We start from the raw sequence: 26,037 nt of genomic DNA, 5'->3' as shown, positions 1-26,037 counted from the left end.
GGTCCCATAAACACACACAGCTAAAGTCATAAATACTTACAGCAAGGAAGGCAATGGGAAACCACCTTGCTTCATAATTATCTCCCTAGTAATCAGCTGCAACCTTCTCAAAGAGAGGAAGCCACAGGATTAGGATTAGAATCACTTCTGGGTCTGGCTCCCAGTGATCAGACATCAATAAAGGTCGAAACTGGTCTGGGTAGTGACCCTTCCCATAATGCATAGCATTATACATGTCTGTAAGGATATGGGATACTAAGGCAAGTGATGTGGTCATTAGCCTCTATATACAAGTTTCCCAGTCATGAAGTTACTTCATGTGTAAACTTTGTTTGCTTACACTTGAATAATGGATTAAACCAAGAATATAATTTCTTGGCATCTTTAATTTATATTATAAAGTAAATAAAGGGATTAAGAAACAAAGTGCATGTACACACAAACACACTGTGTGTGTGTGTGTGTGTGTGTGTGTGTGTGTGTGTGTGTGTGTGTGTGTGTGTGTGTGTGTGTGTGTGTGTGTGTGTGTGTGTGTGTGTGTGTGTGTGTGTGTGTGTGTGTGTGTGTTTACCATACATTCATTAGCCAAGCTCAGTTTAAACATAACATGGATTTAACTGACAAAAATATTTCACTGGCATAAAATTTTTGCCACAGTAAACTTCCCATAAAAGAGATAATTAAGTTTACTGTTTCTATTTAGAATCAGTCAATGTCAAAAAGTTTCACAACTTTCTTTGTATAGAGACGTTTTAAGAGAATATTACTTTTATGAAGAACCTTAATTTTTTTTAAAAGGATTCAGTGTCTGGTGGTGATAGCATGTTTCCCAAGTACCAATTGTTCTGGCTCATGGAACATCCATAGTCTAAATGTTCATCACAATGCATGGTCACAGACCTACCTATTTAGCCAAAATACAATTATTATTATTATTCGTGACACCTCCAAGGAGTCTGAAGACTCATCGCGGGAGGACACCTATTGTACAAATCTCCATCTCAACCACTACACCGAACCTCTACTACCAAACATCAACATTAGTGCCATCTACTGGCCACTACCACCACCACAGCTAGAATTTTTTTTGTCTGTAAATTGTGTGTGTTCTGAAGGGCCGATTTGAATCCACACTGACAGGAATTTGATATGCTCCTGGGTGGGCCAAAGGATGCTTAACTTTAGCCGAGCTTAGAAAAGTAGATATCTTGTTGACAGGGTGGAAGGAATCCTGTAGTCGAATGGATCAAAGTAGTTTGGGTATATCTTTGAAGCCATCTTTAACATAAAGAACAGTGTCACCAGCCACCTGATCCTTTGGAAGAAAATTAAGATTCTCCATAAAAGTAATAATCTCTAAGAATATCTATTCAAAGAAAGTTGTGAAATCTTGCTACAATGACTAAATATCAAAAGAAATTATGGACTTGAATTGTCTCCATATCCTCATAATTAACAAGTTCTGGAATGGTAATTTGTATTTATTTGAATTATTTTTATTTTTAAATCTCTTGTTAAAGTTATTTTTATTGCAATTACTATGACCTTATTATATTTAGACCATGACACGCTACATTATGTACATGCAGTGTGTGTGTTTCGGTGTTGAATCTACCAGTTTCTGTTCTTGTTTAATTTGAAAGTCATACTGAATATTCCCTTGATATCAGGATAAAAGTTTCATGTCAACAAAATATTTACATAAATTAAATTCCTATTATGTTAATTAATTATCATGTTCGATTTTACAATGGTTTTTAATTCAGGAAATGTACTATAAAAGATATGTGAAATTTTCAATGAAATATATTCCTTGTAAATTATTGTGTTCAGCAAAAAGGAATTTCCTTTGTTACTATAATGTGGCACTGAATCAGCAAATTTATAGTAAGATTAGTAAAGAACAAAGAAGATGACTATAAGAGAAAGGTCACAGAAACTTGAAAAGGTTAACATCATCACATCAAACAGTCAGCAAGTGCTAAGAACAAAAAATTTGAAAAAGGATGAGAAGATGACATCAACATGCCTGGAAGTAGCTTGACCTTCTTCCAAACCTGGAAGACTATGGTTTGGGTTTTCAACTCCATGTTGTTCGAGGCCAAATTTCTGCAGTTTGATAAGACAGATATGGTCTTGATCCTCCGAAAGACAGCAGATCTTACAATGAAGAGATCTACCTGTCTGTCCATAGTAAGACAATTTACAGGAGCGTGGAACTTTGCACATGCCAAGTAGCATCAGAGGTGAGAGTTTGTCTTTAGGAGAAGGTAACAAGTTATAGATCTGGTTGATTGGTTTGTAGGTAGTAGCAAGTTTGTATTTCTTCATAATTTTTGAAAGATGTTCGGAGATGCCTTTGACATAAGGTATGAGAATCCTATGGACTTGTTCTTGTCTAGGTTGATGTGTGGGGAAGAAACTGATGATTTTTTTGAGTTGTTTTTAGATTATATCCATTTAGTATGGCTGTATTTTTTATTATTTCCAATTCTTTGTTTAGAGATTCTTCTCAGATTTTAGATTGGATACAATATTCATAACTTTCTTTGTATAGATATTCTAAGAGATATAAAGTAATAGATATTACTTTTATGGAGAATCTTAATTTCCTTCCAAAGGATTAGATGGCTGATGACATTGTTCTTTATGTTAAAGATGGTTTCAAAGATATACCCAAACTACTTTGATCCGTTGGACTGCAGGATTCCTTCCACCCTATCAACAAGATATCTACTTTTCTATGCTCAGCTAAAGTTATGCATCCACCTTTGGCCCACCCAGGAGTATATCAAATTCCTGTCAGTGTGGATTATTGTATTTTGGCTAAACAGGTAGATCTGTAGCCATGCATTGTGATGAACATTTAGATTATGTACGTTCCATGAGCCAGAACAATTGGGACTTGGGGAACATACTATCACCACCAGACACTGAATCCTTTGAAAGAAAATTAAGGTTCTTCAATCCATTTAGTATGACTGTATTTTTGATCATTTCCAATTCTTTGTTTAGAGATTCTTCTTAGATTTTAGATTGGATACAATCTAAAATCAAGTCAAAAAATGATCAGTCACTTCCCCACACACATCAACCTAGACCATAGAACTAGTCCATAGGATTCTCATACCTTATGTCAAAGGCATCTCCGAACGTCTTTCAAAAATTATGAAGAAATACAAACTTGCTACTACCTACAAACCAATCAACCAGATCTATAACTTGTTACCTTCTCCTAAAGACAAACTCTCACCTCTGATGCTACCTGGTGTGTACAAGATTCCATGCTCCTGTAAATTGTCTTACTATGGACAGACAGGTAGATCTGTCCATAAACGCATTTCGGAACAACAAGACCATATCCATCTTATCAAACCGCAGAAATCTTGCCTCGCACAACACGGAGTTGAAAACTCAAACCATAGGATCCATTGGAAAAAGACCAAACTTCTACATAGATCTTTATATAAACATGAACGTTTATATAAAGAAAGTGCTGAAGTCCCACTTCACAGACCAAATCTAAACTGTAATGACATTCTTGCTATTCCTAAAGTATGGGAAATTGTCATGCAAAATTGCGTAAAATAATTTTTTAATATATATGTTATCTTATTTTAATGTAATCTATTTTTTTTCCCTGCAGATATATTTTAATTTAATTCTATAACACGGTACTGCACATATATTGGAATTCCATTGTAATCATATGCCCTAACTGTATGTTATTCCTAGTATTGTTTGAATTAACTGTACTGACAATGTCCTATAATACTTAGGATGAAATATTTACTTATTAAAACTTATTACTGTGGTTATTACGTGTGTCTGTTTAGTCGTGATCACATATAGGATAAATGGTCACTTCCAAAAGAATAATAAACCATGGCCATGTCATCCAGAAATGAAATGTGCAGAAAGGCTTAAGAAAAGGCCATTATTTTTTTAATTATTTAACAATATTAACTCACCATACCACAAGGATAAAATAAATATTACTTATTAAGCTATTTCACCAGAATTTAAACCAACATCATCATACCACAAAAAACACTTACCACATAGCATTAAAAAGTTACATCATTACCAACTTCCTATCAACAATTTTCTTCAAGATTAGCCTGTATGTATCTGTCAACATTCCAATATTATCAGATCTTATATTTCTGTCTTCGAACGCATTTTTTACAATCATTTTTGTATCAATTCACCTACATTTTGGTCTTCCTCTGAATCTTTTTCCTGCCATCCTTGCAAAAACACTTGTTTTGCTAATTATTCCTCATCCATTCTGTTTAAGTGACCAAAGCACCTGAGATTAGCTCTGCTAATAATGGGAAGTCCTTTCCTAATATCCTCAATTTTTAATATAATACTGCCATTGATGCCTCATGTTCGGTCCTCTAATCTTTCTCAGGACTCTCATATCTGTGTACTCCAGTCTTTGATTCAAGAGTTTTATTTCTAACCCAGTTCTCAGATTCATAAGTTAAAATGCTTTGAACACTGTCACGAATACAGCTAGTTTATCATTTTGATTAATCTCTCTCTTATGCTATATAAATTTACAAAGTTGACTTCCTAACATTCAAGGTCTGCTAATTCTGCTGTCTATTTCAAAATTTAATTTGCCCTCTTCACTAAAAAGTGTGCCTAAATAGCTGGAATGTTTTACTTGTTCCATAGGTTCAACATTCAGAATGCAGTTGATATTTTCAATGTTTCTGTCTATTGTCATTGTCTTTGGAATGCTGATTCTCATATCAAATTTATTACAGCAGTTATTGAAATTCGTCAGGGAATCTTGCAGACTTGTGCTGGATTTATTCAGAAGTTCAACATCATCTGCATAAAGTAAAAGAGCTAAGATTAATGTCACCAATTTTCATATCAGATTTAATACCACTTTCCTCCATGATGAAATCCATACAGATGATGAGTAATGGTGAAGATAATGTATGCCCTTGTAGAACACCTGAATTAACATTAAACCTCCTTCAATTCTAGCTGCTGGTTTACAAATCCAATAGAGACTATGTATTGGTTGATATAATGTCCCATTTACACCATATAACTGGTGCGTTTTGAAAAGCTTTTTTCTTGGAACCTTGTCATATGTCTTTACCAGATCTACAATACTAAAATACAGATCCTTCTCATATCACCATCATTTTTCAGCTATTTGTCTTAAAGTGAAAATCTGATCCAGACAATCTCTATTTGGCCTGAATTCAGCTCGTTCTTCATAATGCTTCCGTTCCACAATTTTTCTTAGCTGCTAATCAAGAATACTTGCACAAATCTTACCAGGAACATTCGGTAGACAAATTCCTCTGTAATTCTCACATTCAGTTTTATTTCTGTTTCGTTTTTTTTTTTTCTTATGATGTACTATTTCTATTTTCTATTCAATTAACTGAGATCTCTACTCCAATCATCTGGAATTCGATCCTCAGACAAAGCCTTTGGAATTATGCAGTGTAATTGTTGGTTCGTCCTTAATAATACATCCTGTCTTTTGATCCACCATCTTGTTTTAACGTTGTTCTTATTAAGGTTAATTAATTGTATGTTGATTACTAATCCAAATATAGGGAAATTTCTATTATACTGCATCACCCTATATTCAGATTAGTCTATGTAAAATAGTGGAATCAAATATTAATTAACTTTAGCAGTCTAATTTTTATATATAGGCCGAATTTGACATCGACATTTAAGGTTCCCGCTAGGTCCGATAATTTTATGAACGGTGCAGTGAAAAAGAATCAGGCTAACAACAAATTGAAATCAATAAAACAAAACATTTAATGCAGGGTTATATAATATATACATAAGCATACTTTGGATACAAGATAATGCAAAATTAACTCTGTTCAACAAACTCATAACATTCACTCAACTCTTGGTATCACACATTGAGTCTTTAAAATCTAATTTCTCCCTAACAAACAAAGATAGTTCTAAAGTTCAATATCACTGAAATTCACAGCAAATATTTTAACAATTGTATTCTCTAATTATTCCTTAGTCAGAAATCACATAGTTCAGTCAAGAGGTAGTTATCACTTTAAGGGGGGAAGACTATTAATCTTCTAGCTTCGGCTAATTTCAGCATAAACACCACAGTTGAAATGCTATGAAGTACAACTGTTCTTACCGGAATAAATCCTTGCAAATATTATTCACTGAGGCACACTTAAAACTTGAGTTAACTATCACACTGGAGCTACACATTTCAAAAGTAATCTTCTTTAAATTAACTTAATCTTTAATCTCAGCACATCACAAATGCAGACACACTTGCATTAGAAAATTCACTTATTCCTCATATACTACTTTGCAATAGAATCAGCTTTACACTAATCTTCCTTGAAAGCTCTGGAATTAAACATTAACTTCAGAATTCCATATCAATATTCTGAGTTGTCAAGTTACATCTCGATCCTTCGTAATCTGATTACAGCTCTTAATTCTTTGTACTACAGCCTCTTACTTAACTCTGTGCTGCTAATAAATTATTTCCTCATCTCTATTGTACTGTTCTGAGTGCTATTACTGTGCTCAGTGCTCCAAGTGTACTCAGTCCCTAGTTCACCAGTTTAGTGCTGACTCCCTTGTTTACTCTCGCTTTCCGTTTATATACTTTCACTCCTTTTTCCCGCCAAAACTTGTTCTCACCGTTTAGCTCATATCAATTTCATCCCGCGTCCATAACTCACGTGCTACCACGCTTGCGCTTTCTATTTTTAACTCCATCTCCATGACAACAATTTGAGCAGTACATAAGTATAAGCATTACATAACATTATACCTTTACATACAGAAACTAAATAAAATGATATTTTTAAATTCAATTAATATACAATTAAATATGATGAACACATATTCTTCTACTATTAATATAGGAATAAATAAAATAATCTGAATGTTATTTTTATACAGTCCTTTCCATTATTAATACATATCCTAGATTAAATAATTAAATAAAAAACTCAAAGGTAATTATATGAATAATAGTTTATAACAAGAGATTTACATTAAATAATATCTACAAATGTAGCCTTTGATATGGTGGATTATGTTGGATTCTGAAGGGAGTATTAATAATTTTAATTTCTCTTCATTCAGAATCCAACATAATCACCATCATCAACAAATTCCTGACATATACCCTCAAGGGGTGTAACAGGATATGATAGTACTATTGTTACACCTGATATCTTGAGAATATAGTATTCTCAGTTATCATGGTGTAACATGAAAAATAAATAACATAAATAAAAAAAAAAACCCGCATAAAAAGGATAATTTAATTAATGTAATATTCTTGCATCCAGTATAAATTGAGTAAAATGTAAAGGTCTATTGTTTAGTTAAGATAACAAAAGAAAAGAATGTATTAAGATGTATTACGACTAAACAAGGAATTAGTATTAAATAAGTAGCTAACTAAGAATTAAAATAGTAATGCGATTAAGAATGAAAGAGTTAAGTGCATAAGTATAAAAGAATGAGTCATGAAAAATCTGTAGCCTCTTACGCTATGTAAGAGGCTACAGATTAAGCATTAAGTAGAATTCTGAGAAAAGGTTTGAAAGGGGGTTAAGATAGAGGCTAACGAGAAATAACGGAATATCGCTTAGGGCCTATACCCGGATAGAAACTTCGTTACGAGTTGCCGATCAAAATGACGTATGGCGGCCAAATGCTACCCAATTGGTAGACAGACGGAAAACAAATAGGAGGTGGGAAAAAGAAGTAAGAAAGGGCGCCGTTAGGAGGCAGCTATAAAAGGGTTGGTAACCCCCCCCCCTCAAGACTTTTTTCGAGGAGTAGGCTCTTAGGGGTTTTGGGGAAGACGTTTAGGTAGTCAAGGAGGCTTGAGGCCTTTTTGTCAGAAGAGAAGAAACGTTTGGATAGTCGCGGTGGTTTTAGTTTGGTTTTCTAGTGGATTTCACGGTGTTCCTGAGTGGAGAGATATGGCTTATATCCTTATGCCACAACAAGGAATCGAAGGTGAGCGGGAAAGCTATTCCCGTATTCCTATGTAGAAAGCGAAATACACCATAGTCATAGGATGCTGTGAAAATGTCGATGTCCTCGTTTCGGATAGTACAGCCGATGGCGCAATGTTTATATAGCCCTGAATTGCAAGAAGTTATGCAAGCAAGTTTGTTCAGTAGAAGGTAAAGGCCCGTAAGTGAAGCTAAAGAAAGGTATTGTGAATTTTGTCTTATGTTAACTAGAAGTTGTTTGTGATAGGTACCATTGTCATAATACGGAACTGTTAGAGTGATTAGGGAGAAATTACAATAGGACTTTAGAATTTGATAGAGAGTGTTAAAAGTAAGCTAGCTAGTGTTGATAATTTGTGAATAATTAATTATCCTAAGAATTTTGAGTGCCTACTACATTGTAAAATGAAAGTTATTGACATAGTTGTGTGTTAATGAAGTAAATGGTTTTGTTAATATTGAGTTAGATTAGTGCGAATTGAGTAATCAAGTAGCCTGAGGAATTTGAATGCCTAGTGTGATATGTAGAGAATCGGAATTGTCATAAGTATGTGCTAGAGTAGTTAATGATTTTGTTAGTGTACTTGAAGTTGAATAATCTAATAATGTGTGGTGATCTAATCTTTTTATATTAAGTGAATTCATGTTTTGTATGAAATTTTGTGGCGGCATGATCATAGTAACTTTTGTCGAATCATAGCCCAACTACGTGTATTAAGCTAATTTTAGTGTGTAAGTAATTAAGTTGAGTATTTTGATATGTACCATGTTTAGAGAAATAATAGACTTTTGTTTAATGATAAAGGAAGTTGTCTGATATTGCTAATCCAATGCACCGCTTAGAAACATTCGAGCCTAACCATGTGAGGAATTAATGATAAGAAATGGGAAGTTTAAGGAATTAATGTTGAGTAACAAGAAATAGAGTCACGACTGCAATAGTTACACTTTCAGATATTTGAGTTCCTTTCTCTGTTTATGTATAAAATATCTTAAACTAAATATCCCTAAGGGCGCAGTTAAAATACAAATACTAGGGATACTACGGGGAACAATAATTCAGATATTAGAAGAAATTTTGGTGATGTTTTGAAAGTAGAAGTTAGGAGAATATAGACGAAGGCAGTTTGTAAGACAAACAAAATCGTAAGATAGCGACATAACACTATATGAAAAATTTACATCATTACTAACTTCCTATCTGCAATTTTATTCCATATCAGTCTCTTACCTGTCGAGACTCCAACATTATCAGATTTTATATTTCTATCTTCTAAGGCATTTTTTACTGTATCAATCCACATGTATCTTGGTCTTCCTCTGGGTCTTTCCTGCCAACAGAGAACACTTGTTATGCTAATCTTTCCTCTCCTATTCTGTTTAAGTGACCATACCTCATGTGATTAACTCTGCTAATGCATTCCTGGATCCTGACAATGTCAAGTTCTTTAATAATATCCTCGTTTTTAACATGATATTGCCATTGATGCCATCTGATCATGCCCATAATCTTTCTCACGACTCTCATATCTGTGGTCTCTAGTCTTTGGTCTAACCCAGCTCTCAGATCCATAAGTTAAAACTGGTTTGAACATTGTCTTATATACAGCTAATTTAGTGTTTTGACTAACTTCCCTCTTATTCCATATAAATTTATTCAGTTGACTTCCTACCATACCAGCTTTGTTGATTCTGTTGTCTAATTTCAAATTTAATTTACAATCTTCAGTAAAAAGCAGGCCTAAGTAGCTGAAATGTATTACTTGTTCCACAGGTTCTCCATTCACAACACAGTTGACATTTTCAATGATTCTGCCTATTTTCATCGTCTTTGTCTTGTTACCGCTGACCTTCATACCTAATCTATCACAACAGTTATTCAATTTAGTCAGGAAATCTTGCAGACTTGTACCGGATTTATTTAAATGTATAACATCATCAGCATAAAGCAAAGAGCTGAGATTAAAATCTCCAATTTTGATATCATGTTTAATACCACTTTCCTTCATAATATGATCCATATAGATAATGAATAACAGAGGGGATAATGTACATCCTTCTCTCACACCAGATTTAACATTAAACCATCTTCCTGTACTTTCTTCAATTCCAACTGCTGACTTACAACAACTCAAATAAAGACTACGCATTGCTTGATATAATTCCCCATTGATACCATATAACTGTAGTGTTTTCAATTGTTTCTCTCTTGGCACCTTGTCATATACCTTTTCCACATCTACAAAACTTATGGATGTTATAAATACAGATCTTTGTTATATTCCCACGATCCCCCAACCACCCGTTGTAAAGTGAAAATTCGATCCCGACAGCCTCGACTTGCCTGAATCCAGCTTGTTCTTAACAAAGCTTCTCCTAAACAATCCTTCTCAAGTACACCGGCATAAATCTTACCAGGAACACTCGGTAGAGAAATACCTCTGTAATTTTCACATTAAGTTTTATTTCCCTTTTTATATATGGGTACTATGAGAGCTCTACTCCAATCATCTGGAATTCGTCCCTCTGTCCAGGACTTCTGAACTATGCAGTAGGGCCACTGTAAGACTTTTATACCACCATACTTCAGCATTTCTGGTCGAATATCATCTACTCCTGCTGCCTTTCCACATTTCAAGCCTTTGATGGCTTTTTCTACTTCAAGTATGGATATGTATTCCTGACTGCATGCCCGGTCAGTGTTTTTTACCACTGTGCTATCATCACTGCTTGTTTCATTTAGCAATTTTTCAAAGTAATTGCTCCATACATCAAGAATATCTTTTTTTCCTGTTTTCATGTGACCTCTGCCATCTCTAATTCCTTTTACAGCATTCTTTCTTCCATTTCTGAGCTTCTTCAACAACCTCCAGAATATCTTGCCACCTTCTTGATATTTATATTCTATGTTCTTACCAAAGTCTTCCAATGACTTTTGTTTAGCTAGTTTTACACAGTGCTTTGCTTTCTTATATTTCTCTCTCTATTCTCTAAAAGCACAAGCTGACTTATTTGCCAGTAACTTTTGATATGATTTCATTTTTTCTTTCACTGCCTCTTTAACTTCCTGTGTCCACCATGGAGTTCTGAATTTTCTATCCTTGCAGACAACCTCGCCACAGCCTCTCTGGCTGAATCAATCAATGTTTTCTTCATTGCTTGTCACCGAATCTCCTTTTATTTTGAATATTTTTTTTCTTCGATAATCTTTCTGTATTTTAGTCTACAGTTCACATATGAGAACTGCTCAACTTTTATTCTCTTTAAAACCTTCTTACATGTTCTTCTTTTCAATATGAAATTCAATTTTATCCTGCTCAAGACTAAATGTTGATCACTTCCAATTTCAAATCCTCTGTACACTCTGGTGCCCTGCACCAGAGAGAAAACATCACTATCAACAAAAACATAGCCAATGAGAGTTTTTTTATTCCTTGCTCTTCTCTTCATGTGAATTTGTGAACATTTTAATGTTGGAACATTAAAATGTTCCTACATTAAAATGAACATTAAAATGTTCCATGTCCTGAGTAGAAATCCAACAGGTATTTGCCATTATTATTAGCCTTGCTCTTTTCTCCAAATTTTCCCAAAATATTTTTGCATGTCTGAGAATCATTTCCTACTCTGCTATTTAGATGTCTAACAAGGGCCAACTTTTCAATTTTCATTGTATCAGATGCTTTCTTTAGAGCCACAAAAAATTCCTCCACTTCTACCTTTGTAGAACCTTCTGTGGGACCATAGACACATAAAGCAATTTCAAGTTTCAAGTTCTATCTTGGCATTTCTGATTTGGCTGAACTAACGGAAGTTGACACATAATATTCTGAGGCTGTCTTCTAATTTGTCTTCTTACTGGATTTCTCCTCTATTTTGATTCTTTATCCTTTCCAAGAAAATACTCTTCATTCGTGTCTAGTTCATCTTCACTAGAAATATGTTGTTCAGTATCCAAATCTTCTGAATGAACTTTCACATAATCATGATCTTCTAAATCACTTACATCTTCATATTTGACTCTATCATTCTCATCATCAGACTTAAGTAACATTCGCTGAATCTGTTCAACATCTGATGGATTATCCAATCGATATATTTTTCCAGCCATTTTCAACGTTAAATAATAAAAAATAAAAAAAAATAAACCAATTCTATACTGACATGAGAGTTCTCGGTAGCTCTCAGATATAATTTACTATCAAATATCACACACCTTTACATAACACGTTAAACCAAACTGACAGCATAACAGTGCAGAATATCACTCGTAATATACGCATGTACAGCTAATCATGACCACTGAGCTATGTACGGGATATGTGTAAGAATATTTATATTAAAACAATTTATCTGTATCTGTCAGATCAGCTGCAACCACCGCAGGGTTAAGTCGGTAAACATACATATAACTACTAGTTAACAGGCATTCACTGTACAACTTAATTAAATCAATAAGTTTTAAAAGAGGTATACCGTGAGTAGACATATCGATACAAAATAAATAACGGAAAAAACTCACATAGAAAGATTATTTAATAGTATAATTTTCGCCTGTGTGTCACAGGCATCTTCAGTACATTAAGCTCAAAATTAAACACTAACTGACAATTCCAAAAAGCGCCACCTAAGTAGCTGGTGTAAGATAACTATAAAGGTCAATAACTTTCCTAAAAATAAAAAAAAAATTAATACAATAAAAAGTTAGAAAAGATTAGCTGATTTGTAAAGTACTATCTCCCATAAAGGGGATTATGGGACTATCTCCCATAAAGGGGATAGTAGTTTACAAATCAGCTAATCTTTCCTAACTTTTTATTGTATTAATTAATTTTTTTTTTTTTTTTTTTTTTAGGAAAGTTATTGACCTTTATAGTTATCTTACACCACCTACTTAGGTGGCACTGTTTGGAATTGTCAGTTAGTGTTTAATTTTGAGCTTAATGTACTGAAGATGCCTGTGACACACAGGTAAAAATTATGCTATTAAATAATCTTTCTATGTGAGTTTTTTCCATTATTTATTTTGTATCATTAATTAAATCAATTTCTCATCCTCTTAAGTCATTTCATCTACTTGTATTTTGTAATCATTTTCTATTCTTGCAGACAACTTCACAACATACCTTCTTGGCTGAATCAGTTTGCCACTGAAACTCCAAGGTTTGGTTCTGGTTTTCAAATTGTTTCATTTTTTCTTCGATAATGTTTGTATAATAGAGTCTACAGTTTACCTGTAACAGCTGCTCAACTTTAATTCTATTTAAAACTTTCTTACATCACTTGCAGCTTCAAATCCATTATACTCTTATAATCTGAACCAGCATGAAAATGTTACTATCAACAATGACATAGTTTCATGCTTTTCTTATTTCTTGCATCTTCTCTCCATGTGAACTTGTGCACACTATATTTTTGTTCTTATTTTTAATACAAAAATATACCTAATTTACATCACATATTAAAAAAAAACGAATATTGGATTTTAAACCATGCTTAGCATTAAAGGAAGAGAGCTAATGAGAAGCAAAATAGTTTTAACTGTATATATATCAATATGGATGAAATATATCACTCTTCATGCACTTCATATTCATTATACATTTCAATGTAATATCAATGGTTATTTGATATTTTTATTATGCACTTTGCATCCATGGTAACTTTGACATGTATAAAGGCAGGTTGGGTGGTGGTTGGGTGGGTGGTTAAATAAAAAATAATAGAAGCAGTTAAGTTTGTAAGTTATACTGAAGAAACAGATCCAAAAACAAAATAAATAACTCTACATATATTTTTGGCATGATTAATGATATTTTTAAGCAAATGTAATACAAAGAAATACCAGATAAACAACAATCAATGTTTTAGCTAGCACTGTTATTATGGAAGTGAAACATATGCAAAAAAACACAACAAAGAATAACATCAACATGCATTTTTGAAAATTATGGAGACAACTACCGTGTTTGAATAAAAACTTTAGTTTAATATAACTAAAATCTACATTCGACGTTTCGACCTTTATGTCAAGGTCATCTTCTGGAGCATACAACTATACAGAGGAAACAAGTTATACTACAATCAAACTGGCTTGTTAAAGACACTGACCAACCGGTACAACAATTGTTGGCCTGACCTCTGGTGAGACAAAAAATAAATAAATAAATAAAAATAATAATAATAAAAAAGTCTAAATAAAATAATAAAAAATAAAATAAAACATAAAAAATTATACATCAACGCTAGAGTCCTATTATTAGTGTTGTCTACTATATACATATATTAACATCATTCCAGCCCGTTGGTATGGAATGGTTTCTAATACTAGCTAAGGATTGGCTAGAGTCCTGACTTATGCTGGATCTATCATATTAGGTAGGCTGAATGTGTGCCATCCAGATCCTAGGAATTTTCATGCCATCTTTGTTGTTGATATTTGGGTGGTTTATCAGGATTTCGCAGGATTCCTTAAATTTCCTTTCATACCAGGTTTTTGTGCGGTGTAAGGAGCAGGTGCTTTTCCAGTTGATTTGGTGTAAGGTGTTGAGTGCGTGGTCTGAGAGGCCTGCTTCACCATAATGGTTATATTTAATGTGTCCAATGTGTTCTTTCTTGCGTATAGAGATTGTCTATCCTGTTTGTCGAGTGTTATGTTTTTAATTTTGTTTATAAAGTGTTGTGTGTTTTTTATGTAGGAGGGGGAATGACCTACCAACTCCTTGAGTGTTCCAGCTAATTTCTTGGCTAGGTGGTAATTGGGACTGTCTATTCCTTCCACAATTGGTCGAAGGGGCACATTTTGTTTGTGTATTTTCGGAACCCCATATAATCTGGGGGGGGGGGCGTAGTGGGGGTTTGAGTTTTTTAACTGTGTCTGGTGGCCAAGAAGTGACAGACTTGAGTAGTTTTTCTGTTTTGTCCTTTATCCTTTTTGTTGGGTTATAATTTACCAATTTATATGTGTTGTTATCGGCTACTAGTTGATTCATTTGAAGTACGTATGTTGACCTGTCAAGGATAACAGTGGCATTGCCTTTATCTGCTTTCGTTATTATTATGTTTTGTTTGGCTTTTAATGATTTAATTGCTGCTAATTCTGTTTTTGTCAGGTTGTTCTGTATTTTTTTCTTAGTATTCGGGACATTACTGGTTTCTAGTCGTATTTTATCTGCTATATTGTTAGATAGGGATCTGATGCCTCTTTCAATGTACCCCTTCGACCAATCGTGGAAGGAATAGACAGTCCCAATTACCACCTAGCCAAGAAATTAGCGGCAACACTCAAGGAGTTGGTAGGTCATTCCTCCTCCTACATAAAAAACACACAACACTTTATAAACAAATAAAAACATAACACTCGACAAAGACGACTTATTAGTCAGTTTCGACGTTTCTGCCCTTTTCACTAATGTCCCCATCAATGACACAATTCTCCTACTACAGAACAAATTTCCACCCGACATTACGGCCCTGTTTGTCCACATACTAAAGTCCAGTTACTTCGTGTGGCAAAATAAATTCTACCTACAAAAAGAAGGTACAGCCATGGGCTCACCACTATCCCCCCAATCGCTAACTTCTACATGGAAACCTTTGAGCAAAGGGCTCTTGATTCCGCCACGCTAAGACCGACAGTCTGGCTCAGATATGTTGATGACGTGTTCGCGATCTGGCCGCACGAGCGACAAACGTTAAACACATTCCACAGCCACCTGAACAAAAAACACAAACACATACAATTTACCATCGAAATCGAAAACCAAAATTTACTCCTGTTCCTAGACACACTAGTCACACATCTTCCTTCAGGCAGTCTATCCTTCATGGTGTACCGAAAACCGACACACACTGGCCAATACATACATGCTAATTCATATCACCACCCATCACAAAAATATGGAGTCATTAACACCCTTAAAAACAGAGCCACAACTATTTGCTCTAACCAGCAAGCCCTGAAACAAGAACTAAAAATCATTAGTGACACATTCATAAATAATGGCTATAACAAAAATACTGTTAATAAAATACTCTATAAAATTACAACAAAAATGAATCTAGATTACAGTAAAACCATAGCCATCCCATACATTAAAGGGTTATCAGAAAAAATCAACAGAATCCTACAACATTATAACCTCAATTCCACCTTTAAACCACCCACTAAACTTAAAACCATATTCAACTCCTCTAAAGATCCTCTCCTCCCATTAGCACATCCTGGAGTCTATTGCATCCACTGCACCTGTAACTTACCGTACATTGGTGAAACAGGATAGACAATCTCTATACGCAAGAAAGAACACATTAGACACATTAAATATAACCATTATGGTGAAGCAGGCCTCTCAGACCATGCACTCAAGACCTTACACCAAATCAACTGGAAAAAGCACCTGCTCCTTACACAGCACAAAAACCTGGTACAAAAGGAAATTTAAGGAATCCTGCAAAATCCTGATAAACCACCCAAATATCAACAACAAAGATAGCATGAAAATTCCTAGGATCTGGATGGCACACATTCAGCCTACCTAATATGATAGATCCAGCATAAGTCAGGACTCTAGCCAATCCTTAGCTAGTATTAGAAACCATTCCATACCAACGGGCTGGAATGATGTTAATATATGTATATAGTAGACAACACTAATAATAGGACTCTAGCGTTGATGTATAATTTTTTATGTTTTATTTTATTTTTTATTATTTTATTTATATTTTTTTATTATCATTTTTCTTTATTTTTTTTTTGTCTCACCAGAGGTCAGGCCAACAATTGTTGTAGCGGTTGGTCAGTGTCTTTAACAAAACAGTTTGATTGTAGTATAGCTTGTTTCCTCTGTATAGTTGTATGCTCCAGAAGATGACCTTGACATAAAGGTCGAAACGTCGAATGTAGATTTTAGTTATATTAAACTAAAGTTTTTATTCAAACACGGTAGTTGTCTCCATAATTTTCAATAATGCATTCGGATCACCGTGTAAGCCTAAAAGAAAGGAATAACATCAACAGAAATTAATTTGGGCGGGTAGGGCATAGGAAGTGGTATATACTAAAGAGAAATTTTATAAGAAATTTTGAAAACAACAGATAATTACAGAAATTAGTGGATCCAATAATTAATGAACAAGACATCCAAGACTACAAAATAAATAAATAAATAAATAAATACCACCCTGTGTGTGTGTGTGTGTGTGTGTATATATATATAGGGTAGCCCATAAGTAACAAATATATCAAAGGGAAAAATAAGTAGACAAAGCCTTAAAAGATATGGTGTAAGACCAGAACAAGCCATAGATGCCTACTATCACAAAAGGAAGATGACTATTATACATGATACAATAAAATATCACTGGACAGCTTTCCATCAACAACCAAATTTTTAAAATTATAATTTTATTCTAACACTTATAGCACAGTTGGTAGAAACAGCAGATATGGTTGAAGAGACAAAGCTTTTGAATCACATCTAGGATGCAATGAATATTTATAAAGTAATCTCAACTGAAGATGAATTAGTTTATAGAGAGTTTCTGAGAAGTTTCTATAGCAAGAAACTTCAGTTAGCTTCGGTGACCAAGTCGGCAGGTTCTCAACTATCAAACCAACAGGATGTGGGTTGGATGGTTGCATGAATCACACTGTTGCATAAATGTTTGTGAATGATTTTTGGTCGCAGATGATTTTTATCACCCTGAGACAATGACTCTACTTACTAGATACCTAAAGTGGCTTGAAAAATAACTGTATTGGATCCCTAGAGCAGGATTTCCAAATTATCTAACCCTTAGCATGCCTATGGCACTATATATACAATATTTCTATAACCTTCAATGGGTGAATGTGATTCACATAAAAATAAAAAATTCAAACACCAGTCACTATTTCAGTCACATAACTCTGGATTCTTTCCTCATTCCCAGGCAACCTCTGTGCATGTGGTTGCTAGATGGTCTTTTTTTTTTTTTTTTTTGCAATTAACTACAAGTAGATTCATTCCAATTACTTTTCGGAATGAAAAAAGATGGATCATCCTTCAGGTTAGCAGCTTGGAACAGTACCTCTGCTTCATCACTCAAGACAACAATGGATGACCATTACCTACATCGAAGTGTTCTCTCCAACTTTCCGTGAAGTCAACTTAGACCAATTATATTAGAGATAGGTCTGCAGGTACCCCTTGTAAGATCCATCTAACATCCCTGCTGGAACTTCTAGTAAGCCAGCTGGGATACATTTGCTGCCTAACTTGACAAATATGTCTCTGGATTCCTCCAAAGCTGTAATTAAGAGATTTGTGGGAGATGTTTTAGTTGTAGGTAAGAAGACCATACCAAGAGGCTTCTGCAAGGAGTATATCCCTGGGTGGGACGATGATAGTAATAACCTATATCAAGAATACCTATAGTGTGGCGACCCTGACATTGCAGATTAACTCGTTCACAGCCTTGACGCCAACCGACAGAAAAAATGGAATGAGACAGTAGAAAGATTCGATTTTCGGTACTCCTGTAGAAAAGCATGCAGCATTCTAAGAAAACTAAGTAGTGGCACCCTGAATGTCCGGGAACAATCAGCTATTTCTCCTAACCAATATGCATCACATATTGTCAACACATCAAGACATGCAACCAAGGACAAACAGCACACTCTTCAAATAAAAAGAGAACTTACATATTTGAAAAATAACAGACCATCAGACCCTATATATTTGCAACCTTTAACTTTTGAAGACATGCTCTAATGGATATGAAACCAGGCAAGGCTCCAGGTTTCCTGTTGAAGTCAGGTCAGAAAGCTCAACAGTGGTTGGCTTGCTTCTTCTGTGACATCTTCCAGACTGGTAGACTTCCGAAAAAGTTTAAGAGGACAAAAATTATCCACATCTTAAAACCAGGAAAAACCAACAACAAACCATAAAATTATCAACCAATCGTCCTGCTTAGTACCTGTTATAAGCTCCTAGAAAGGCTCGTCATCAATAGAATTGCCCTTGAGATAATAGAACAAGTCCCAGTGGAACAGGCCGTATTCAGACATAAACAAAGCTGCTGTGATCAGGTTCTGTCACTCACCACACATATAGAGGCAGGCTATCAACAATGCCTGAAAACAGCTGTAGCTTTTGTAGACCTTACCATAGCTTATGATACAGTCTGGAGGCAAGGCATAATCTGCAAGTTACTCCGTGCAGTCCCATGCAGAACAATAGCAAAACTAATTCAAAACATGCTAAGCAACCACCTGTTCCAAGTGTTTATGGACGAGAACAAAAGTAAACAAAGAACAATGGATAATGGATTACCACAAGGGTCAGTTCTAGCTCCCCTCCTTTTTAACTTATACATTGCAGATTGCCTAATACAGCCTCCAAGAAATTTTGTTATGCTGATGACATTGTTCTAGCCACCAGACACACCAACTTTACAACAATGGAAGATATATTAACAAATGACACCTTGCAGTCCTAGATGAATACTTCTGCAAATGGAGATTATGCCCAAATCCTAGCAAAACAGAAGTTTCATGCTTCCACCTGAATAATAACCATGCTAACAAAGAACTGATGGTCTACTTCGACCACAAACTGCTAAGCTACAACAGATTCCCGAAATATCTGGGCATCGCTTTGGATAGAACTCTATCTTTTAAACCACATCTCATTAACACAGCATCCAAGCTAAAAGCAAGTAATAAATACTGCAAAAACTATGCGAAACAACTTTGGGTGCCTCGGCAGCAACGTTTTGCTGCACTGCTCTTGGTCTCGTTTACTCTGCCGCTGAATACTGCTCACCCATATGGCTGAACAGTGCCCATGTGTACTTGGTTAATGCTCAGTTTAACATTACTATGCGCCTTATTTTTGGAACTGTGAAATCAACCTCAACCTACTGGCTCCCAGTGCTAAGCAACATCCCATCTCCACACCTCCAAAGATCCAACTTTCTTCTACATGAATACAGCAAAATCATGGGAATCCAAGATCTCCCAATCCACAAAGACATCCCCACCCCTAGAAATAAATAAGCTAAAGTCAAGCCACCCTCCAATCTTAACAGCAAAAAAATCTTGCAGAGACAAGTTTTAACATGAAGGAGAAGTGGAAAGAGTCCTGGTGTAGCACTTCAACAGGGGACTTCCATGAATTAGTAGATCCAACACAGATGCCTTTGGGTTTTGACCTACCTCAGAAAACCTGGTCTACCCTTAACAGAATCTGCACCAACCATGGCAGATGTGCAGACCACCTTTACAAATGGGACATGATTGTCTCACCCAGGTGCGACTGTGGATCACCCGCCAGACAATTAATCACATTACAGTAGAATGTGGCCAACGGGCATACAATGGAAACCTGTCGGAGTTCATCTACACTACACCAAGTACAGTTGGCTGGATAACAACCTCAACATACAATTGTAACCTATTCATGAGTGTCTCATTTATGACTGTATTATATGTGTGAGCCATATGCTAAGTAAATAAAATAATATTATACTTCTTTTATTCTATGTACTTGTTGTATTCCCATTCTAATCATTTGACTTTCATTATACAAAAGCACAAAAATGTTAAAGCTATTAAATCTTTCATAAATCATACCATCCTTTTTGTTACAGCCAAAATAAAAGACTGTCATGTGTTTTTACAGTCTGTGGTGTTTTACTTCCAACATACCATCTACTAGAAGTAAAACACAACAGACATAAATGAAAGAAAAAAAAAAGTTTAAAATATAAAATCTCATGAGAGTCATTTATTTCTTTTAACAGTCTAAACTTTAAATACATAAAAGAAGGAAATTAAAAGGAATGAAATGCAAATTTTAAGAACTACATTAATTAGGAATCAGTGATATGTATAATACTAGAGGAATCAACTCCACGGCAAATTGCGCAGTTTCTATAAAATAACATAAATTTGATAACATGTGGTCAATTATATAAAAATAAATAAATAAATTTTCAGACAATGATGTCTTACTATTTTGCTTTTTGACACACGTCTACTCTTGCAACATGCAATAAAAATCAATATAACTTTAAAACTAAATTTTATAAGAAATTATAACTTAATATCTTAGTATAAAAATATACAATACTTTGATTTACTGGAATATCATTAATATCAGAATTTGTGCTTGTGGTCCTTAGAGATGCAAGTTCTGCTTCTTTTTCAGCTAATTGTGCATGAAGTAAAACTAATTCACCCTAAAAATCCAATATTTAACAATTAATAAATATGTTACTGTTATAAAATAATATTAGCATGTCTACAATGATTTAAAAACAATCCACATATAATCAGTTAAAAACTAGTATTAATCAAAATATTTATAAGAAAAATCTCTCACATAATTAGAGAATACTTAAGATGAAATACTGACTTTTTTAAATATAAGTCAACCACACACAAGACAATAGAAAATCTATAACTCCACAGATTCCTTCATTCTTTTTCCTTAATCACTTATCTACACACAACTCTTGTTGTGTTATAAGTTTGGTGGCATCTCATAAGTGGAGTTCTTGAACAGAGGGAGATCACAATCCTTGAGGAAAAACAGTAAACAGGAATTTTTTTCCATTTAAATCTGAACGTGGCTGAATCTGAATCAGCCTTAGGGAATTCACTTTACAGTTTGATAAACAAAATTAAAGATACTACTACTACTATTACTACTACCATGTTAAGAATAATTACTTTATACAAATGTAAGTTTCTGTGGTTTAGTAGTTCTGTGGAAAGTTTTCAGTATTGAGATCACATTATTACATAATTAGAGTTTAATAAAAATAAGCAATTAAAACCATACAAGTTTCGTAAGTCATACGACTTACATCAGCAGGAGTACTGGTACCTAAAAGTTTTACACAACAAAAGCCTATTAACAATTTGTGAAAAGTTTTTTACCTTGGGTATAACATATGTTAAAGATACCAAGTAATTTTATAACCTTGGTTTTAATCCTTTTTCACAAGTAAGCAAACAGACAAGTAAGTCAAGTTTGCACCTGAACATGGTTCAAGACTAATGGTGGTGGTGCAACACCAAGGCAACTTGTGGTAAAGATGGAATAAATTCTGATCACTTTCTTTAGTATTTCCCATAAATGTAAAACACATCTCCTAGGAGATGTATGATGTTATACATTATGGGTGGGGTCACTACCCAGACCGTAAAATTGATAAGCTCTGTGTTACTTAAACCTTGGCATTTCAGGGTCTGCCTACTCACTGATGAGACCTCAATAAAGGTTGAAACCGGTCTGGGTAGTGACCCTCACCCATAATGTATAACATCATACATCTCCTAGGAGATGTGTTTACATTTATGGGAAATACTAAAGAAAGTGATCAGAACTTATTCCATCTTTACCACGAGTTGCCTTGGTGTTGCACCACCAATAGTTGCCTTAGTGTTGCACTACCACCATAAGTCTTGAACCAAGTTCAGGTGCAAACTTGACTTACTTGTGTTTGCTTACTTGGGAAAAAGGATTAAACCAAGGTTATAAAATTACTTGGTATCTTTAACACCTATTAACAATTAATTATACATATTAGATGTTTTTGATAACTTCACAACTGTAACATATAATTGATAAACCAGAATACAAATGGCAAAATCGTTACTGTATGCATGTTAATACTTTGCTAGTCACTGCTATCATGTTCTGTGGTATCAAGCATGTTATATCCTGGGTCCGTGGCAGTTGAATTTTTATTGAAAGCAGACCATAATTCATGTAAGATTAAGCCTTGATTTTTATTGAGTTGTGTAGGGATCCTAAGCATTTTCGAGGCTTTTTTAAATTTTCTTGTAAAATAGTTACGAGCAATATATGACATTTTTGTTTGTTGCCAAAGTACTTGATGGCCAGTAGTGGTTGTGTGGCATGCCAGGCATGATTTATACTCTCTTCTTCTTTCTGTGTCGTTTACATGTTCAGATATGCAGATCTCTACCGACCTTCCCGTCATGGCAACAAACAAAACTGTTTGTTGCCATGATGTCTGTCCATGAAACAAGAATGTGCAGGTAAGCAGAACTGTCAGTTCAATGTTGCAAAGTGTAAGGTTTTCAGATTTGGTAAGCAACAGTGGGATGCAAAGTATACACTTGGTGGGAAAACTTTAAAGGAAGTAGAGAAGATGAGAGAGCTGGGAGTAATGGTGGTCAAGGACCTGAAATTCAGGGGTCACATTGCACAAGTTGTGAAGATGTCACATCAGATAATGGCAATGATGCAGAAATAGAGACATTACGATGCGATTGTGTAAGATCTTGATCAGGTCTCATATGGATTATGGTGAATAGATTTGGTCACAGGGTTTTCATGGTGACGAGGCAGAAAAGATTTACAAAGGTGGTGAGTGGTCTTTGGAATGTGGAGCACGAGGACAGATTGAGAGAATGTAAATTGCAAAGCCTTCATAAATAGGAGGAAGAAGGGGGGGGGGGGAAAGAGGGTATGAATGAAACATATAAGCTAGTCAGGGGTTGTTTTCGGATTGACATGGAAGAGATTCTTCATAGAATGGGAGAGAGGAGTAGAACAAGAGGCCGTTGCTGGAAGCTGTATAAGGAGGTGAGCAGAGGAATGAGGGTAGGTTATTGGCATGGAGAGGGACTGACGAGTGGAATGCATTGCCTGAGTGTGTTGCGAATGTAGAAACATTGAATCAGTTTAAGGCACGGTAGGATGAGCAATGTGTGTGATAGTGTGTACCTCCCACAATGAGTCTCTGACTCCATGGAAGTCAGATGTTAATAATAATAATTTCTTTTATTTCTCGCAAATTCTTTTGTTCCATTTCCAGCTATTTCCTTTGTTATTTTTTTTACAATTTTTTTTGTGCTATTTCCTGATTGCTTTTATTTCTTGTAATTCCTAACCATGATTTTATGGTTATGTTATTATACATTTTTCACAATTACTTTTGCACTACTTCTGATTTTAAAATTAAAGTAAGAAACATGTGAAAGAGTTAGAACTTTTTTTTTTTTCTTAATCTAGAGGTAACAAATTTTATGTAGGGGACATGTTCCAAGAAATCCATGTGAAGTGAATTTCTGCCTTAAATGAGGAATGCTGTTTGTTTGTTTTTTTAATTATAAACAGTAATTATAAACAGCCAAAATACATATTTTGGCTGTTTATAATTACTGATATATTTTTTCTATATTTTTGACACACTGAGAACCTTATTATTATTATTTGTGAGTAGATGAGTATCAATTTTTCATTTAAATCTTCAAGTCATGCAATTAACAATTTTTCCAACTTTTATATACTTTCATTTTGAGAATGCATTTTTTTTTTCCCTTGGGAGGGGGAAGTAACATTTTCATCTGCTTCAATAAGTTTATTCTTATCCTTAAGGATTGTTTTTATTGCTGGCTCACTTAATTTGTGTGTGATGTCGACAATCTCAAGTTTTTGTATTATTTTTAATTCTGCTTTTAACTCCTTTTCATGCCAGTGTATCCTCGTTATGACTTTCCTTCATTGATCTTATTATGTTTAATAAGGATGCAAATAAAACCTATAATAAATTATGTATATGTGGAAACAACAGCATCAAAAGTGTATTGAGATGATGTTTACATACAGCTGAGTGGTTTATAATTATAGTTGTACTGCCCTTATCTGCTTTCAGAAATTTTTTTTTTGAGATGTAATAGACATTTATATTCTCTATTGCAGAGGTTACTTTTGGGAGGTTTCACCTATGACAGCAAGTTGGCTACACCTTAGCCTTATACTGTTGGCAAACATCATCAATGCAATGAGCCGTGACTTTGGATGTGGCTCAAAAGTTGTGACTCATTGTTTGGATGGTGTTTGCTTCAAGGGCAGTGGAAGATAAGTTAATCACATGGTTTTCATGTGGTCTTGAGGCTCTGGCAAATTTTTCATTATGCTGACAAACTGATCTGCCGACTTTTCATTTTTTGGAATTCCTTGTCAGCTAATGTGTTGGAGATGTATAAGAGGATTGTCCAGAGGTCAGCATTAAGCATAGTGGAAAGCTCCACGGAGAATGAGTAACTTTGTTTGTGTTTGCACAAATAACTCTGTTTGGCAAATACAGGTGCACGTGCATTCTGTCCTTGCCAACAAGCTAGTGCACTTATAAATGTGCAGTGCCTGGTTCAAGTTTCAGTTTTACACAATTGGGAATGACTTTATTATCTCTACAGCATATTAGGAAAGCTAGCCTACAGAGTTGTCTTGAAAGTTTCAATTTTAACTTGCTAAACATGTGGGCCTTGTGTGCTAGTGAATCTCCATGGATGATGGTAATCCTGGAGTTTAGGTTTATATGTTGATTAGCATACATGATGTTGTTTCAGGAAATTGACAATGCAGATTAATAATAACTAAAAATTTATTTATTTTCAATATCACCAAAGTTAAACTGGCATCTTTAGATATTAATACACATGTATCAACATGTGCATGCAGGCACACTTTAGAAAATGAAGTGTGCCTGTGCACAATTCATTTACTGAACAGGAGAATTATAGGGAAGACTATGGTTCTAAAACTACACCTTTTATTACTAAGGAATGTCCATTACCTTTGTTTGCTTCTTTATCCAAGTATTATTCTTTTTATCTAACAGTAAAGGTAAAATAACACAAAGAAACAAGGTTTCTTTGTGTTATTTTCTGTTTCTTAGGTGTTTTTTTAGTCAGACTCCATGTTTCACTACCATAGGTCATTGTTGGGAGTACAGACTGGTTGTAGAGATCTTTCTTTTATATATATATATATATATATGTATATATATATTCATATTTATATATATTGACTATAACCGAGACTAGAATAACAATTAAATTTATTCAAAACGTGACATGTTTCATCGGATTATCTGACTTCTTCAGGTGTGGGAACATAGAAAGCAAGTAAACACTATAAGAAACATCGTATCACTATAAAACGACTATTATAAAATCAGTTAGCTTTGAACTGTAGATACAGTCCGTGTTGAA

The 26,037-nt window shown here is 34.5% G+C and overlaps 1 protein-coding gene across 4 annotated transcripts in view; it reads right to left on the bottom strand.

The window, feature by feature from the left end:
- LOC150092525 (liprin-beta-1-like) overlaps positions 1-26,037 on the bottom strand; it is a 494,640-nt gene that overhangs the window by 269,107 nt on the left and 199,496 nt on the right. For all 4 annotated transcript variants that reach the window (XM_090414366.1, XM_090414364.1, XM_090414365.1 and 1 more), the window contains one exon: positions 21,134-21,242. In XM_090414366.1, coding sequence (XP_090270492.1) covers positions 21,134-21,242 — 109 coding nt within the window. The remainder of the gene's footprint in view (positions 1-21,133; positions 21,243-26,037) is intronic.

This window comes from Typopeltis vanoorti, chromosome 25, assembly GCF_054136105.1.
Source record: "Typopeltis vanoorti isolate ZY-2024b chromosome 25, IOZ_Tvanoo_1.0, whole genome shotgun sequence".
Classification (NCBI taxonomy): domain Eukaryota; kingdom Metazoa; phylum Arthropoda; class Arachnida; order Uropygi; family Thelyphonidae; genus Typopeltis; species Typopeltis vanoorti.
This window is presented reverse-complemented; position numbering and strand designations above follow the sequence as displayed.